This window comes from Triturus cristatus, chromosome 7 (genome assembly GCF_964204655.1).
Source record: "Triturus cristatus chromosome 7, aTriCri1.1, whole genome shotgun sequence".
Lineage (NCBI taxonomy): Eukaryota > Metazoa > Chordata > Amphibia > Caudata > Salamandridae > Triturus > Triturus cristatus.
The window spans coordinates 431936155-431950884 of NC_140590.1; the positions used below are offsets into that span (position 1 = coordinate 431936155).

Below are 14730 nucleotides of genomic sequence, written 5' to 3' on the forward strand. Positions count from 1 at the left end.
AACGCCAATCGTACTGACAGGTTTTAGGTGTATGTCAGTTGTTGTGTTATACATATGGATGCAATAACATCTCAGAAAGAAATCAAAATACCGGTTGGGTGGCACACTAAGGGTTTCACAGAAGTGTATTTGACTTGTTCCCTTTTAGGGAGTCCCATCTTTTTTCGTCCCACCTAAAGACCTTTCTGCACATATTTTTACATGACTAATTGCATCAGAAGCTGTAGGTGTTTCCCGAAGCCTGGTTTGGAGTATTTTCTAAACTTGATGCTACATGTAGAGCAAGACATTGGGGAAGAACACACATTAAAGGGCCTGAAGTTGTCGTCCTGTGCAATTTGCAAATTAACTTTTGAGCATATTAATGCTGTAAGATATGGGGCATTTTATATGTGTTTAATATTTCAAGACTATACGTTGGCACTGCTATATAAACCTTGCTTTACAACTAAATTTGTTTACTTTACAATGCCCATTTGCCAATCTTTTTCCATTTTTTGCTTGGGAGGAAGACCCACCCTGGAACCCATGTTTGTCCACTAAGCTTGCTCACTTTGCTCGCTACATAGAAGTCATGCCCAACTTTTGCGCCCTACCACTTTCAAATGTCACCAGCCTTCACTGTGTAAAATGATTTATTCTACAACCTAGATCTTTATTTGGCTGTCATTTGACCATGTTTGTGTTTAAAACACTTTCTCAACTTATACAAGGCTCATGTTGAGGAAATGGAGGAAATAATTGAAGCTGAGCGGACGACCCGTGCTAAAATAGAGAAGCAGAAAGTAGATCTCTCAAGAGAGCTGGAAGATATCAGTGGAAGGCTAGATGAAGCCGGAGGGGCAACAGCAGCTCAGATCGAGATGAATAAAAAGAGAGAATTTGAATTCCAAAAAATGCGCCGGGATATTGAAGAGTTGACTCTGCAAAATGAAGCATCATTAGCAACCATTCGTAAGAAGCATGCTGACAGCATCGCAGAACTTGGCCAGCAAATTGAAACTCTTCAGCGAGTCAAACAGAAACTAGAGAAAGAAAAGAGCGAATATAAAATGGAACTTGATGATCTCTCAAGTAGTATGGAATCAGCTAGCAAAGCAAAGGTAAGACTTGTGATGTCAAGCACTAATAACTGTGTTGCGTGTTGATTTAATGTGGTACAAAAAAGGAAAAATCAATAGGCAATCTACTGACAAAATGTCCTCAGCAGCTATGTTGAAATATTTGTTTCTGTCATTAATAAGACAAAGGGCATATCCCCTTCAATCTAAAGGAATTCTACAGCCCTTGCTAAGAACTGTGCAGCAGAGCAGTACCCTAATATTCAGTGGGTTGCTCTACACTAAAACCACTAAAGCAATTGCCCCCCTCTCTAAATGGAAGTAGGAAGTCACCTCACTGGGTTTTTCCAACATACATGCCGCCGCCGCCCGTGCAAGTAAGAGCGGTGAGGCCGAGGGGGGGGGGGGATTTGACAGACAACGACGAGGGAACATTAATTATTTCTTTAATTTCCCATCATGGTTGTATGTCGAATCCCTTCCAACCCGGCCCCACCACCACAACGCTTTTACCTGCAGGGGCTGCAACTGCATTCATGTTGGATATTACATGCATGGTTTTCTCGTGTGTGGGTCTGTTTCCCATGTGATTCAGCATTTAAGTGAAAATCTTCTGAGTGTTTGGGAGAGCTTGACACGTCCATTCGCACCTCCAACCCATATTACAGAGCCTGCTGAAGTGGTAGATTGGCACCAAAAAGAGGACCACCATTTGCTAGTCTCTGTATATGGGTTGGTTGTGTACTACAGTTGGTGAAAGAGCCCCACACTGGTGTTGGGGTGACCCACAAGTGAAAAACCCAATAGTAGGTATCCCACTTGCATTCCTGTGGTACATGAGTATTGCTCCAATACCATGGCCCACAAATGGACTTCTGGTCCTCTCTTGTCACGTGCCCAATTGGTGACTAGTTGCATACTTTAAACCCATTTGGCCCAACAATCAGCACTCATATACAAATATATGAGAACTACATATATAGCATGCCAAAACGTGCCCAATTGGTGACTAGTTGCATACTTTAAACCCATTCGGCCCAACAATCAGCACTCATATACAAATATATGAGAACTACATATATAGCATGCCAAAGTGTTAGGCAACAAATAAACAGAATTCAGAAATTGTGTATGAGTTAGGAGATTGGCGGAGTAATGGCGCTGCGCACCTAGAGTCTAGGGTTCAATGATCACACATGCAGACCACACTCAACAAATGTCTTCTTTTTGAATCCCTGTTAACCCTATTGTTAATAGAGTAGAAATAATATTTGCCCAACTGTGGATTCTTTGAGGGAAAATACTCTGTGGTAAGGTGTAATGCACACATACTAAAGTGATGTCCCTTTATTTTGTTATTACTTTCTATTTGAAGATATATCTAGAAAAGATGGTACGGACACTAGAGGACCAGCTTGCTGAGGCGAAGATCCGAAATGATGAAAATCAACGACTTGTCTCTGACTTAACCACGCAAAAGGCTCAGCTTCAGACTAAGACTGGTGAGCATGAAACATAGTTAAACGTCGCTTCATATCATCAACTAATGTTTACTGAATTTTATATATGAGCCAATTGCCTCTGTTGATCCTATCAAAGCAATATGGAAATTACGAATATTGCAGATAGCTTCTGAATATTTCTAAAATGATCACAGGTGCATTAGATCTAACAGTTCCCATATCATTATGAGGAATGCAGACTGTAGTTCATTTGGAAGTAAAATACTATTATCAATCACTTACATCAACTCTAAATGTAAATCCAGTTTCTGTGCATTTGGAGGAACAGAATATCCCTCAGGAGCCCCTTCACCCATTGGATCTTCCAACGGCTAGAGGCCAGTCTGGAGGAATAACCCCTGCACTAGCATTTACTTGCGCCTTCCTCTTTCTGTGCAGGTATGGACTGGGTACAATGAGACGGGTGGATGTAGGAAAGAAGTCCATCTTTGCAATGTTGGCCGTATTCTTCTGCTCCACAAATGGAAAAGAAATGTGAAAGAGAGATACTAGCTTGCCCAGACAGATATGAAAAAAGGCGGGACAGAGTTGCACCCTGCAGACCAACCACCGCCAGCCGGTTGGCTTAAAATGGAATGAGACACAAAATCAAAGTTGGCAAGAGGTCAAGGAGAAGAAGGCTGGCAGAGTGTCACACATTTAGGCCCATTCTCAGATTGTATACATTTACACAGTGTTTGGATAGATTTGCCTACCTGGGAGTATGTGACGTTACAACGTATGACATCACATCGCATGCCGTTGCAACGCCAACCTTTACCCCGACTTTTTGTCGAGGAGCACTGGAAGTTGGAATAGATTAATTTTCTATTCCAACTCCAGTGTGTGCAACAGTAGGGAGGGTGTTGGAGTTAAATCCAACACCTTCTACCCACTGCTGCACACCTTTTTCGTTGCAACGGCATGCGATGTAATGGCATGCGTTGCAACGGTTGCGTGGTAAAGGCGTTTTTTCACCTACCTGGCAATTGTCTCAGTGCTCCCTATTGAATGGCACTTGCATGTGTATCTAATAAACAAAGCAGGTGACTTCCTTCTACCACCTTGCTTTTGAATTTTCTAACTGCATGTGTCATGTGATAGATGGCGCGTCGATTGGCCCTTTATTCAATAAGGTCTCAAATTCTTCATCGTTGAGCAGACCTATAGTTGTCATGTCACAACTATATCCTATGGCATGTTGCTGCTTATTTTGTTGTTGTTACATTCTGACGATTTGTCACACAGAGCCTCATTCCTGTTGCATATTGCAATATTAGGGATTGTGGATTTTTGTGAATACTGCTGTAAAGCAGAATGTGCTTCCTCCATGATGTAAATTCTCTGTGATATTAAGGCCTAGGTGCCTTCAACTGAGGTCGTGGTCACAGATGGCTGGATGTCTGCAGAAACAAACAGGTTGCTGCTATTGCTCACCCAATGGGTTCCACTCTATGTAAACAGGATCATGTGTTTCTCTGATGGGCTCATCTTTGCTTCCTCTTCTCCCTCAGCCACGGGACCATTCACAACACTTTGAGGCAAAGGAGCTAACAACATTGGTTGGGTTCTGAACATTGTAAATGTTGTACTGCTCTGTGACAGTATTGTTTCACAGGTCATATTACTGAGGCAAGCTGGCTTGGTGTGATTCTCCTTTTAGTTATTATAGGCACAGTGACTGAGGGTGCGAATTGTGCTGTGGCCTGTTGAATTGACAGGGTTTATTCAATGGTAGCAATGCTTTCACTTGTTGTTTTTGCAGATTTAGTTTTAGGTCGCTTTGCAGGGGGTGGTGATAGATTATAACTTCTAGAGCACCATCCTGTGCATTCCTTAGACAGGGCCAGCTGTAGCAGGCATCAGGCATTTCCCCCAGAAGGCTGGAAGGGTAGAGACCTGTTTTGCCGCTGTGGGGGCCGGTTATGTAACTGGGGGCAGGTTTTACAATATCAGCCCTCAGTAACAAAAGCAGCAGTGCTTTACACTTGCACACCCTCACCTCCCTGAGGGGCTGGTCCAACAAAATTGCCAGGGTTGCTTTGGGTTCCCAGTCTAGCCCTGTCCTTAGATGCGTGTTTTGTAAAGACATAGCTAAAACATTGTTTACTTTTTCTATAAGACAATCTTTAGTAAGCAACAGGCGTGCAACACCCATTGGACTCAAAGGGCTTCACCCCCTCCCCGTCGTGTGTGGCAGCCTGGGATGAGACAGCTTCCCGGGCACACACACAGCCGCACCCGAGCACTTCACAGGTCTTTAAAAGACCATTTGCATGTTAATGAGGCCTTGCTGTTGTTTCACCCCTTCTAAGAGCCCCTGCAGCTCCACTCTGCCTATTGCTTAAAGATTTAGCCCCCCCCGAAATCAGCTCCACTCTGCCTATTGCTTAAAGATTCAGCCCCCCCCCGAAATTTTTTCTTAGCCCCCCCAGAAATTTGGGTCTAGTTGCGCCTCTGGTAAGCAATACACATACTTCTACAAAATGATTATCATTGACCATGATTTTGGACTAGGGACAGTAGCAGCTCTGAAATCATGAATACGCTTAATGTAGCATATTTAATACAACCTTGTTATATGATTGTTCTGTGTTCATCAAAATAAGTGCCTTGAACCAGCAATAAAGTTATTTATTGCGTGTAGTTTATTGAAAGAAGACTCAATATTTATGCTACTTTGCAATATTTTTAATATTTATATATCGTGCTCGATGAGGGTGTGTGGAGGCTGGGTTGAGGGGGTGGGGCATGATTTCAGGGTAGTGGTTAGACTGTACAGGACAGCACTATATGCTTCCTCAAGAATGCAGGCGACATTTGGTATTGGGCAGGCTGTGGTGCTGCCTGAGAACTTGCTCTTCAAGTAGTTGCTATAGGTCGCTTGTTTTATCTATGCTGAGCAGACTGGAGGAACACCTCAAGCATCATTAAATTGCATATGTACTTCAGAAATAAGTTTCCTCGAATTAACCTGCTCAAAATCATAACCATGCCCTTACACTCTGTAACACACTATTCTAATATATTGTTAAAAACATCTATTAAAAACAAATATGTAAAATGTATGCAAATATCGATTTGTTGCAAAAATATCAATCTAGTTTTGGCACCTGTCTTGGACACCAAATGCCACATTAGGCCTGCCTCCTCTTTCGCCATCTCCTCCTCAATCACTTGTAGTCCCGCCTCACTGAATTGGTACTTTGTGATTGCCTCAGGAGCCATGATGAATAATGGAATCAGAAAAAATAGAAGAATGGATTTTTTAAATTGTGAGTTATAATAGGTTCAAATTCCACAAAATGGAAGCCAGATGTTTAAAGTTGGAAGATGAGTATCAGAAACAAAGAGCTATTAGTAATCCTCAAATAAAACCCAATCTTCTGCACAGGAAATTGAATTTTCCTCTTTTTAATATGTCATTTCCTTTTGATGGGGTGTTTTTGCTCATGTACAGTTCTCCTTCGATTTTACGCATAGGTAAAATTGCAAATAGTAAAATAATTTCGAAGGGATGAGGACAATACTCAAAATTGATTGATGGTTCCAGGTCAACTGCTGATTTGACTAGCCAATAACTGTAAAATGTGATGCAGTTTTACTACCCCTGATTCACTGATTAACATTTAATCAGGACCTGGGTTTGGTGGCCCAAAATTTTATAAAGGTTTATGTCTTGAACCTTTAATCATAGCCAAGAAATTCCAACGGTGAATTGCTTAGAGCTGTCTCGTAGTTTATGGTAAGGGTCTCCAATGTGTTTAGAACAGCAATATTGAATGTAGTGTAACAAAAGCGCTGGACCACGGTGGAGGCAAACCTGCATATGAAACTAGTCAGGAGTACCCAGTGCATTGGAATATTTGGCTGGAAATAAGAGCTAAAATCTGCATAAGAAAACGCCCAGCATTTTGAGAAGTTGATACAAGTGGAACATCTGCTAAAGAATGGTGGATGCCGGCTCCACCAATCCTGCTGTTCCTCTACCCATTTCGCGGGGAAACTGAAGCGTTTCCATGGCAGAGCCTCAGCTTGCTCTGTATGTGGACACCATTGAACTGGTGACCCATTTGCCACTGGGCTTCTCAGTCCGCGTGACTGTTACCCTCCCTCTTCAGGGCGAGGGGTGATGGAACAATGACTCCTTTTTCCTGCAGGGGTCCGTCATGTAAGGCATGGTGGACCTTGGCAAAAAAAACTTGCAGTGGCCCCTATGCACTTGGAGAAACCTCCTGGTGTTTTAGTGCTACCGTGTTTTTCTTTTTCATAAACCCCCCCTCCCCCGCCCCTCCCCCATTGGCAGTTTGTTTCCCAAAAAAGAAAACATAACATGGTGGCCCACTTGTCATTAGCAGTAATACAAGTGCAGAAACATCAGATCTTGTTTTGTCACAGGTATCCCTGCCAGACATTCGAGGATCTCTAAATACATTGGGCGGCCCTTCAACAGAGGGGATGTGGCCAACTCTTGCCTGCCAGAGTCTAAACGGCAGCTAAGAATCTGCAGCTCAAAATCTTAGAGTCCAGCTATTGCTCAAGAAAAACAGGTTCAGGGCCACTGCACAGTCAGGCAACTTGGAAACCAACATGCGTGTCTCAGAAACATTTCTACCATCCAGCCAAGAGGCTAGTGAAGGACCTGTGCTCTATCAAAGAAAGTGAAGCATCATTGGTGCAATGGGAATGGGTTCACTAGTGATTGTCATTAATATAAAGAAGTGCTGATCTGAGCACAGATGTAGAAATATGGGATAGCCTGACCTTGTTGTTTCCCCGTGGTCAGCAGCAATCATCCATTTTGCGAACATACACATTCAGGGTTTGAGCTGTTGTGGTGACACTGCTCTTTAGAATTATACCACTGTTTGAGGTCAATGTGATAACAAAAAGGAGTCTGCAGTACAAAAGAGATGGACTCTGGACTTATTTTATCTGGAGTGCCTGCATGATTCACTGTGTTTGCTGCTTTCTTGCACTTCACAAGTATGAATTACACTTCCACCAGTCAGGAACTAGAAGTAAAGGGTTGAGAGAAGGTGCCACAGAGAGCACATGTTGGATGCGAATTATCACTTTTCCACATTCTCCAAGGGAATCAAGTATGTCACAGATGAGCCTTGATGTTTAGGGCACTCCTTGAAGAAGTGGTTTCTGGAACCATATCGAAAAGCAAAAATACAGGAAGGTTTGAAGGATATAGCGAAAATGTTGGAATAAGGGAGCTGAATAAATCTGCCATATACAGTTGTCCAATTGATGTCATGCCACCAGGTCCAACCCGTGCTGTGGCAGATGCTTCCAATACAAAGTGGTGGGACAGCGCAGGAGAAATAAATAATATAAATTATATGCCAGGGTACAGCTCCTTCCATGAGTGCAGTTGTTGGGCTACACTGTACAGGCTCCGAGACTCCCTACCCAATCCAGATGCTGCTCTCATGCTTTTACCCAGCATGAGAGAAGCACCGGAATCGACTTGAGGGGGGTGGTTTGATGCTAACTCAGGGGCATGGAGCATGTGCTTCTTCTCCAGCTTGGCTGTGCAACACAGCAGGTTTAGCGAAATGTAAGTGTGCATGTCAGGTTAGCCATCCTAAGAAGGCCGGCCACACCAACATGCGCACTTACAGTGCCAAACTACTCCCTGCTGCTGTCCCGAGGATGGCCCACCCAGCCATAGACTTGGGCCACTCTGTGGACTCGGCTCTGTCAGGGACAAAATAAAATGATAACAAATTCTTTATTATCAGTTAATTTTTTTATCTGGTGGCTCTGAGCAGTAGGGCGACGCTCCTCCGCCATAACAGAGGAGCCGCCACTGATCCTGAGCTCACAAATTGCTCATCTGAAGCATAGATTATCCTTCTGAAGCAAACCTTTTTAATTTCCAAATGTGGAAGATGCAAAGTTTTCCATGTCTGCGCTGGTAGAGAAAGGGAAAGACACTATGAATCTATTCATTTTTGTGTAACTCAAAAACAATATTCACAAATATTGCAGTTGCTTTCCACGCCAGAGTTTAGGAACATGGGCTTGAATTAAATGAAACACATTTAAATGAAGGCTAAAACAAGTAGGGTAGCGACAAAGAAGGAATCCAACTCCAAACATCCGAATACTCCATCTAAATTCATGTTTAATCTGCAAATGCGATTTGTGATATACATTTGCTTTTTCTTTCACATTATGGAAACTTTCACATTTTCTAACAATGATCCCTAAAGACGAGTACTGTATTTTTAGGCTATGCTTCCGCTTCAATGAGAAATACTCTGTTTAGTCCATGCTTTTAATCGATAACAATTTGTTTATAATGTGTTTTATAGGGGAAATATCTCATCTGCTGGAAGAGAAAGAATCTTTAATATCTCTGCTGAGCAGAGGAAAGTTAGCCTACACCCAACAGACTGAGGATCTAAAGAAGCAGCTTGATGAAGAAACAAAGGTAATACCAACGTCATCATGTTAAAGAGCAACGTCACCTCCAATGTGTATTTTATTTGTGAGGGATATTTTATCCGTATTCAATATTTTGCAATGCACTGCATTTGTTCTGTATCACGAGAAGTACAATTCCAATTTAAATACATAAAGTCAATGGAAAGATGACAATGGAATTCAAAGGTCTTCGAAATAAGTGGAAATAGTTTATGTAAATGTACCCTTTTTAGACATATGTGTTGTGTTTCACTACACGATATGCATTAATTCATACAGGGATTCGAATACAATAAAAGAGCATGTCTTCTTTCAGTCTGTTGTTTTTGTAGCCTCCATAGGTACATAGTCTTCTTTTCTGGTGAATTAATAGGCTGGATTGTGGTAATTTGAATTTCACATCACAAGACAAAGGATGTAACTTAAATGATGGAGTGAGATATGGGACAATTTATTTTTGTGAAGTTTCAAGACACTTCAAAGAAATTTAGCAAAATTGCACGAAATTGAACTTCAAAATTTGCAAACTAACAGTTTGATTGAGAAATCTGGGTCGCCGGGTCGTGTGATTGTTTCATTTAAGGGCACACTTTACATGTTGAAATCCGATAGAACTCGATAGAAGGCTGTTAAATGTGGAAAAGAGGTGAAAGTGTGTAAAAATTGTGTAAAATTGCATAATTTCAGATAATGCGAAATTCTGACATTTTGGGAATTTCACCCGAACAATTTAAATTTCACCCAGCACACCTTATAAAGCACTCGAAACAAATATAGCACCTGTTCTCTTTAGACTTTATACTTCCACCCTCCTGATCACCTGATTGACTTAACTTTCATATTGATCCCAAGTCATGCTATGCTGAATTCACAAATGCCTCATTAGTTTATTTTCACGTAGGCATTTTTCCAATATAAAACAAATGGAAATATTTCAGAACAAAATAATTTATTATCCAGAAAACGTGAAGGAGAAAAATATTGGTTCTTTTTATGTGTAAATAATTTTACTCTTGTTGCGTGCATGGCAGCTTCATTTTACTAATAAGACAGCACAGCAGAGTAATACAGACACTGCAGAAATCTATGTTTAAATCCTTAAGGCACAGGTTACGATCCTGGCTAGGTCGCTCAGACTGTGGCCATTATGGGTTAATTTAAATGAGTACAGTTGAGTTTACTATCGAGAGGTTTATAGAATATACTAGCACCTCATACTGCTTTATGGTGCAATGAAACGTCAGTGTAACAGTAGTACGCAAGCAAACAGTTACAAATGTTACACGAGTTTCCTCTGCCTATTCTTCACCACTTCGGTCTTGTTACATGCTTTTTGCTTCACTTGATTCAAATATAGCCCATGCCAGTGTTCCTCACCAACACGTTGCTTCATCCTTTGACATTAGTGATCTCTGACAGCAGAAAAGGGATGTTGAAGATCCCTCAACGCAATGCACCGTTAGGCAAGTACCAGAGGCATTTCAAGAATCAAAAGATGGGAGCGAGGGAAAAAACATTCTACCAAAAATGATTGATTATCAAATACCTAACCCAGCGAAGGCCTTAACATCCCAGAGCAAATTCAATACAAGGGTCATTTGTAATTCCTGATTCGGGCGAAAGCAGAAATGAAAAGGAATGCAGGAATTCCACAATTCTGGCAATCCTTCCAATCTCCCCAGACGTTTCTCTAGCTAAAAGCTGATGTTATGTTATGTTATGTTAAAAACATTTCTATAGCACACAGCTGCTCCAGCCAAGGGGCGTCCCGGCGCTTCCAGAAAGGTCCCAACACCACACAGCCATGCAGGGGTAGAGGCGCACAGGCTAAACTGAAAAAGGAAACAAATACGTTTTGATAGCCCTTCTAAACTGCAAAAGCTCATTCATATCACGAAGATAGGGTGGAAGAGAGTTCCATAACTTTGCGGCCTGAACCCGGAAAGACCGGCCACCGGCCCTGCAAAGCCTAAACCGTGGAACCACCACCAGGTTTTGCCCTGAAGATCTCAGAGAGCGTGAGGGCACGTAAGGCACCAAAAAATCGGCAAGAATCTGAGGAGAAGCCAATTTGAGGATCTTAAAAGAAAGACACAAGGTTTTAAAAGAAATCCTCTGTGCCATAGGAAGCCAGTGTAGAGAACGGATGGTACTTTCCGCAGAACAGGACCTCGGTAACCCAACCAGGGCTCTGGCTGCGGCGTTCTGAATACGTTGCATCCGGGCAATTTCTGCCTGGTTGGCCCCCAACAGGAGCGAGCTGGCGTAATCAAGCCGAGATAGTATGGATGCCTGTATGACCAGCTGCCTAGTGGGAGCGTCAAAGAACCTCAAAATGGGTTTCAGCCCTCGTAGGATGCCAAAACAAGTGGCCGCCACTTTTTTAGTATGAGTACTAAAGCTTAAGGCGGAATCCAACCACACCCCCAAGTTGTTTTACCTCTAAAACTGGGATAGGAGTTACACCCAGTTCAGGGGGCCACCACATGTCACCCCAAAGGTCCGACCGTTTCCCCACAATCATGACCTCGTTTTTTTTAGCATTTAACTGGAGACAGTTGGCATTCATCCAGCCAGCTACCGCCAAAATACCCTTCCGGAATCTGGGGGCATCAAGGTCGGAGTCTCCGCTCAGGGCAACCGCCAGCTGCGTGTCATCAGCATAGGAGACCATCGTGATGCCCCAATGCTTGACGACCGCCGCTAGCGGTTTCACATAAAGATTAAATAATGTGGTACTCAACGACGAACCCTGTGTGGCACACCCATCTCCAGTGAGTAGGACTTAGACTCAAACGGTGGAATAGCAATCTTAAAGGTCCGATCAGTCAGAAAAGAGCGGAACCATTCGAGAGCAGTGCCCGTGACACCTGCCTCCCTGAGTCATTGAAGAAGAATCCCATGCGAAACCGTGTCAAACGGGGCACTCAGATCAAGTAGTATCAGTGCCGCAGTCTGACCGGCATCGAGCGCAGAGCGAAGATGTTCAGTCATTGAGAGTAAGGCTGTCTCAGTGCTGTGGTCAGCACGGAAGCCATTCTGGGAGGGATCCAGAAAGCTGGTCTTTACAAGGTGTTCTGTCAGCACCCCATTCACATGAGATTCAACAACTTTTGCGACCCAGGGCAGGAGAGAGATTGGGCGGTAGCTCTCGAGTTTAAGGGGGTCCAGTGTGGGCTTTTTCACGATGGGTGTCACCACAGCTTGTTTCCATTTAATTGGAACAGCACCTGAGGAGAGGGAAAGATTTATAAGATGGCATACCGAGGGAAGGCAAATAGCAGCAGAATCCCTAAACTGAGCTGGCCTCATAGGATCATCTGGCGAGCCGGATTTTATCTTATAGACCAAATTAGACAATGTCTCCATTGACAGACTAGGAAAAGATGCCAAAGTCTCACCTAGAGCCGGTGGAGAAACAGGAGGCTCAGCTAGAGGCTCAGAAATGGGGAAGACACGATAAATGGCTTGGACCTTTTCAAGAAAAAAAGAGGCCAAGTCATTACAATGGGCCACTGAGCAAATTTACGCCGAAGAGGCTCTTTTGGCCGTGAGGTCCTTTAGGACCTTAAAAATCAACTTGGACGGGTTGAGGCTTGATCTAAATTCCTGTGCGTAATAAGCAGCAGGTGCTCTACACACAGCTCTGTGGTATTTTTTTACAAGCGAGAAATACAAAGATTTTTTCCCCGCCTCGTAAGATTTCCGCCAATCCCTTTCTGCCTGTTCACAGGCTTTTTTTAACGGCACTAAGGTACTGTCATACCATGGACTAGGTTCTCTGGAGCGGCATTTCGTCCAGACCGCTGGGATCAAAACATCCAAGGCCCGCGACATCCAATCGCAAAAAAGGTCATATCCAGAGTCGACATTGGACAAAGGGCCAAGAGGATTGACCTCCAACAAATGGTGAAAGTCCTCCAGTTTAAGTTTCTTCCAATGTCGTCTGAACACTACTCTATCCAGAGGCTTAAATGGAGTTTCAGTGATCAGAAGAGAAGCTTTAACTAAAAAATGGTCAGACCAGGCAACAGGGCAAGGTATATCCACCTTGACCTCAGTCAGATTAGTAAATAGAGGATCGAGAATGTGCCCCCCCCCCATGAGTGGGAGATGTAACCAACTGATTAAGTTGAAGGGCCTCAAGATCTGCCAAAGTACTGCTGATAGCTGAGATATGACAAGAGTCAAAATGTAGATTAAGGTCTCCCAGGATGCTAAAATTAGCGCAGCCCAGTGCTAAAGAGCTGACGCAATCCGGGAGAGCTTTTCTAAATGCAGTGTCACACCCAGGGGAACGGTAAATTAAAAGGCCAGAAAAAGTAAAGTGGTGGCTGATTGCGACTCTAAAGAACGCACTTTCACAACCTGACAGAGTAACTACCCTCCATTCACATGGGTAACAAGATTTTACAACCATGGCAATGCCACCTCCCCTAGATGGCCGATTGTCAGTAAAGATGGAATATTCTGCAGGAAGTGCGAGATTCATGACTGCAGTGACCTTTTCCTGAAGCCAAGTCTCCGTCATAAAGAACACATCCGGTGTCTCATCCCTTAAGAGGTCATAAAGTTCCGAATGGTGCTTCAAAAGCGACCTAACATTAAGATTCCAGATGGAAATATGTCGAGAGGCAAAAGGTCTACTACGAGGAGGCTTAACTGTCAAAGACTCCATCAGAGTCGAAATTCTAGAGGGGGCAGTGAGGAGCCAATTCCCACAGGTACATTTGTACGGGCCACGTAGGGGACTCACAGGCTCATGAGGGCAAGATGGGACCACCTGTCCAATGTCCCACAACTCATCCCTTGAATACACACGTACCGCAGACATCACATGAAGAGGAAATGGACTCAAACGAAGAGCATTCCCACACGCCTCGCGCCTCCTTAGCGCTGATGGGCGCAGACGGGCAGGACTCTGGCACGACTCCGGCGCGAGGACGGCACGCCCGCTGCGCGATACCGCTGCGCGCTTGAGGGCTGGTTTAAGTAGAGCGACCGCGCGTCTACCACACCACTGGACCGCTCAATATGGCGGCCCAAAAACTTCCCCACCACCACTCCAAGATGGCGGCCAATTCCCCACAATATCAGGACCGGACCCGCTAAAGCAGCGGTGAGTAGCCAATTTTAAAATGCAAGTGAGAGGGAGAAAGCCCAGTATTAAAAACAAGGGAGAATAAAGTAACTCACAACGTAAATACAAAACCGGCAGATTAAAAATACCAGCGCAGCGCAGCTTCAGTGCAGTACTAGCGCGCAAATATCCTTAGATGCTCTGAGGAGCTAGGGCACCTTTTCCAGGCTGACCCCCTTGAAGCACCGCCTTAAGTAGAGCGACCGCGTGTCTACCACACCACTGGACCGCTCAATATGGCGACCCAAAAACGTCCCCACCACCACTCCAAGATGGCGGCCAATTCCCCACAATATCAGGACCCCAGGACCGGACCCGCTAAAGCAGCGGTGAATAGCCAATTTTAAAATGCAAGTGAGAGGGAGAAAGCCCAGTATTAAAAACAAGGGAGAATAAAGTAACTCACAACGTAAATACAAAACCGGCAGATTAAAAATACCAGCGCAGCGCAGCTTCAATGCAGTACTAGCGCGCAAATATCCTTAGATGCTCTGAGGAGCTAGGGCACCTTTTCCTTTTGATGAAATCATTATATGCAAATGGGACTAAACATTGGACATTATTATGGGAGCTGCAAGCGGTATTC

General features: G+C 43.8%; 1 protein-coding gene across 2 annotated transcripts in view; it reads left to right on the forward strand.

The window, feature by feature from the left end:
• LOC146809876 (myosin-3-like) overlaps positions 1-14730 on the forward strand; it is a 290498-nt gene that overhangs the window by 199545 nt on the left and 76223 nt on the right. For both annotated transcript variants that reach the window (XM_085616730.1, XM_085616731.1), the window contains 3 exons: positions 714-1103; positions 2437-2563; positions 8893-9011. In XM_085616730.1, the coding sequence (XP_085472856.1) occupies positions 714-1103; positions 2437-2563; positions 8893-9011 (636 nt within the window). The remainder of the gene's footprint in view (positions 1-713; positions 1104-2436; positions 2564-8892; positions 9012-14730) is intronic.